The sequence below is a fragment of the Cyphomyrmex costatus genome, unplaced genomic scaffold, assembly GCF_001594065.2.
Source record: "Cyphomyrmex costatus isolate MS0001 unplaced genomic scaffold, Ccosl1.0 scaffold535, whole genome shotgun sequence".
NCBI lineage: Eukaryota > Metazoa > Arthropoda > Insecta > Hymenoptera > Formicidae > Cyphomyrmex > Cyphomyrmex costatus.
This window is the reverse complement of record NW_017279570.1, coordinates 54152-58169: the sequence shown is the minus strand read 5'-3', so window position 1 is coordinate 58169 and position 4018 is coordinate 54152. Positions and strand designations below refer to the sequence as shown.

General features: G+C 31.4%; 1 protein-coding gene across 1 annotated transcript; it reads right to left on the bottom strand.

The window, feature by feature from the left end:
• Nucleotides 1–370: 370 nt before the first annotated feature.
• LOC108778968 (putative nuclease HARBI1) lies at nucleotides 371–2177 on the bottom strand. The gene is made up of 4 exons (XM_018546299.1): nucleotides 1949–2177; nucleotides 1727–1866; nucleotides 1088–1649; nucleotides 371–993 (listed from the first exon to the last, which is right to left on the bottom strand). Exons 1-4 carry the CDS (start codon nucleotides 2038–2040, stop codon nucleotides 612–614), a joined length of 1176 nt encoding a protein of 391 aa, XP_018401801.1. The 5' UTR covers nucleotides 2041–2177; the 3' UTR covers nucleotides 371–611.
• Between the last annotated feature and the right edge of the window lie 1841 nt (nucleotides 2178–4018).

The following is a 4018-nucleotide window of genomic DNA, read 5'->3' as shown; positions in this document are numbered from 1 at the left end:
TAAAGGTTTATGTAAAGACGTGATAAATTATTATAGAAATTGTAAGGGCTGTAGCAAAAAAAACCAAAAATTTAGATCATAAAATATTATTTTAAGATTATGAAAATCAGCCATTTTGCTAAGGCCTTAAAAAATAGGTATGCGTACTACAATGTTTTTTATTTACGTATAATTACATATTTTTGTGTAAAATTATTGTCAACTATTTTTATTTGCATGTATAACGATCACTACTACTTAAATATTAAATGTGTTACGTTTAAGTTTGAACTGTTGGAAATATTTTATATTTTATTTAAAGGTTTATGTAAAGATGTGATAAATTATTATAGAAATTGTAAGGGCTGTAGCAAAAAAAAACAAAAATTTAGATCATAAAATATAAAATATTATTTTAAGATTATGAAAATCAGCCATTTTGCTAAGGCCCTTAAAAAAATAGGTATGCGTACACAAATAACAAGACATTTTTGTCAAATAGTTCATATAGTTAATATAGGTTATTATTTGTATTTTATACTGTGTACAATCTTCATATGTACTTTTTCTGACAGCAAGCCATAAAAAAAATATATTTTTAAAGAACGTATAAATAATGTTACATTTTTTTTTTATCGCACCATACGCTCTTGCCACGATACTGCACCTTCAGCATTAAAATAATTGCACCATTTATTTCTTAGAAGAATAGCAGAATTTGCGTGCCTATTCCCTTCTTGATTATTCAGGTTTATTAAACCATTTGTTGACTCTTCCCGGAAATTACCCGGTCTGATTTCACCTGACATTATATCTTCTTCATCAATAAATGATGGAGGTGTATACATAGCCCTGCCAACAACTTTACTCCGTAACATATTGTGAAGACAGCAAGTTGCCATTATTATCACTTTAGCATCATCTGGATCATATCTCATTGCACTTCGATATATTTGGAATCTGGCTCCAAGAATACCAAAAGCATTTTCTGAGCAACGTCTAGCTCTTGACAATCTAAAGAAATGTATAATACAGTATTACCATCGATCCTTTATCAATAAAATCATAATCAGGAGAATTTTGACATTTAATTTTTAAGATATCTTACCTATAATTGAAAATTCTTCGATGTTTTCTACCAGAGCACTGAGAACCAGGATACGGTATAAGGAGTTTCTTTGTTAAAGGAAAACCTTCATCACCTATTAACACATAAGGAAACATTTCTCTTGTACCAAATAGTGGAGATGGACCCGGAATATGAAGACTATTGCTTTCTAAACAAGTCTTGAGAATACATTTATTCCATACACCCGAATCACTTATTCGTCCATTTATCCCAATATCAACGTATATAAAGCGTAAGTGAGCATCGACAACTGCCATTAAAACAATACTGAAGAAGTCCTTGTAACAATAATAAAGTGATCCTGATCTTAGTGGCGGGTCAATTCTACAGTGTTTCCCGTCAATTGCACCTATACAATTTTCAAACTGCCACAGTTCACCAAAATTTCGTGCAATTTCTTGCCACTCCATTTCAGAAGAAGGAGCTTTTAAATATTCTTCCTTCAATACAGTAACGATAGCTCGACATACTTCTTTTATGATGCCAGATATTGTGCTTTGACCTATTCTAAAAGTTAATGACAAGGATTCCTGTGACTCTCCTAAAAATAAAATACCAACATAAACAAAAGTAATGATAAAAAATATACATATATCCAATAATTTAATTTATTCTAACCTGTAGCCAAATGCCGCAAAGTTAAAGAAAGTCTTTCTGCTGCTGGAATACTTTCTCTCAAATGTGTATTCTTCTTTTCAATGAGTGGAGAAACCTTCTCTAAAAGTTCTTCAAAAGTTTCTGTGTTCATACGTAAACACCTGTAATAAATATTATTAATTGATTACTTTAATATTTATTTTTTAAATGTACATTAAAAAATGTAAACTCTTATGTACACACCTCCTGAATCTGTTGGGATCTTCTAGACTGAGTTCTAAGAAAAGGTTATGATGTAATCCTTTCTCCTTTCTTCTTGCTATCCATCGATGCATTCAAATTCTCTTGTTGGTATTACTTGCAAGGAGCATAATAATTATCACAATCAATTCTTGCTCCTGCAGTTGCCAATATTGATTAATATTTCTTGGCATTTTTTCGATGCTATTTTTCACAGACAGTAGACACAATATGTTAGCGGCCACAATTCTAACAATCGTCAGGGTGCAAACCCATGCAGCGGAATAGCATAACGCGGAACGAGAGTAGAACCAATCACGAGATTCTCTAGAAACACGGAATGCTCGTTATTGGTTCTGCTCTCGTTCCTCGTTACGCTATTCTGCTACATGGGTTTGCACCCTCAGTGTGATTGAATGATTGTAGATCGCCAATCGCCAATCGCAATCTCAATCCAATCGGCAATCGCTAGTGTGATTACGGCTTAAGAGACGTCATAAAATTCTGTAGGACGTCCGAAAAATTTTACTAAAAGGCATCTTTAAGGAGTCTTTAAGGCGCCTTATGTCTGTCTTTTAGTAGTCTTATTACACGTCTGTCAGACGTCATGTTAGATATATTTTAGACATTTTGATGGATGTCTTCCAGACATTTCCTATAATGGTCTATAAGACGTCTTTGAGACATCCTATATTATAATGTCATTGTTCAGACATTTTTTAGATTAATTTTGGACATTACGATTTTTCTAGATTAAATCAGATTATATTGGCAGAGTTTCGATATACACCTCCAGTACTATGAAAATCTAATAAGATTTTCATTTTGTGAATAGCTACGCGCGCAATTAGAAAGCGACACCAAACACCGATAAAACCGGAAATTACGTATCTCATTATTTTCACGCGCGATTACAAACTTATTATTACTCGAATACATGACATATGCTGATTTACGAATTATTATAAAACATTGTCTTATTCTTGTTCTGCAAAATGTCTTAAACAGATATGTCCAAAAGATATCTTAAAAAAGATGTCTTTATAGGATTTGACTAAAAGTCGTCTTCAAGATATTTTTTTGTAAAATCTTATGGCGAATTCGATTGGATGCACTAGTGCGCACTAGTGCGCACTGAGTGCACCTGAGTTCATTTGTTTTCCTTTTCTCTTCAGGAGAAGGGAAAAGGAAAAAAGATGAACTGGTGCAATCACCCTGCACTGGTGCATCCCAATCGAATTCGCCATTAAAGTCGTCCTGGAAGGGACGTCCGAAAGACGTCTTAAAAAGAATTGTCTTTAAAACTTGGCTAAAAGTTATCTTAAAAATATCTTTTTGTAAACGTCTTAAAGACGTCTTTTTAAAGACGTCTTTCGGATTGTCTATTAGACATTCATGTTCACTGGGACAATTCTGCAAAAAAGGGTTATATTATGAAAATCTTTCCTCGTAACCCTGAAAAAAGAGCAAAATGAGCAGCGAATGTAGATCGACTTAAATTTGACGCTATGACTATTTCCGGTTTTTGCTGAAAAATGTCAGCACCAATCAAAATTGGAAACGTTATTTCGCGACTCTGATTAGAGGTAGTGACCCTCTAATTAGTGACCCTCTAATAAGAGTCTGGCCACCTTCTCCCCGGTTTGTGATTGGTCCGACATTTATCATCCATTCCCGCAAATTTCTTTAAATTTATAAACTGTAAAAATTAATAAATTCGTAAAAATTAAAGTAGAATCAATTACAATTTTTATTTTTATTATTATTTAACTTATATTAACATTATTAAATATTTTCTATAAAAACTTTTATGTAAAAAAAACGTTGCAATATGTCTTTCATAAAATAAAAACAACAATTAAGTAAGTATTATAAATATATTGAAAATATAAAAATTAATATATTAAGAATATATAAAATTTATAAAAATATTACAAGATTAAGAAACTTTAATAAAAATTAAATTTAAATACAAATAATACAATTAATGCTTTAAAATTCTTAACAAAAAATACTTAGGTAGCACCAATAGGGAATAAATAAAGTAGTATATTTATGTAGAAAAAAATATTT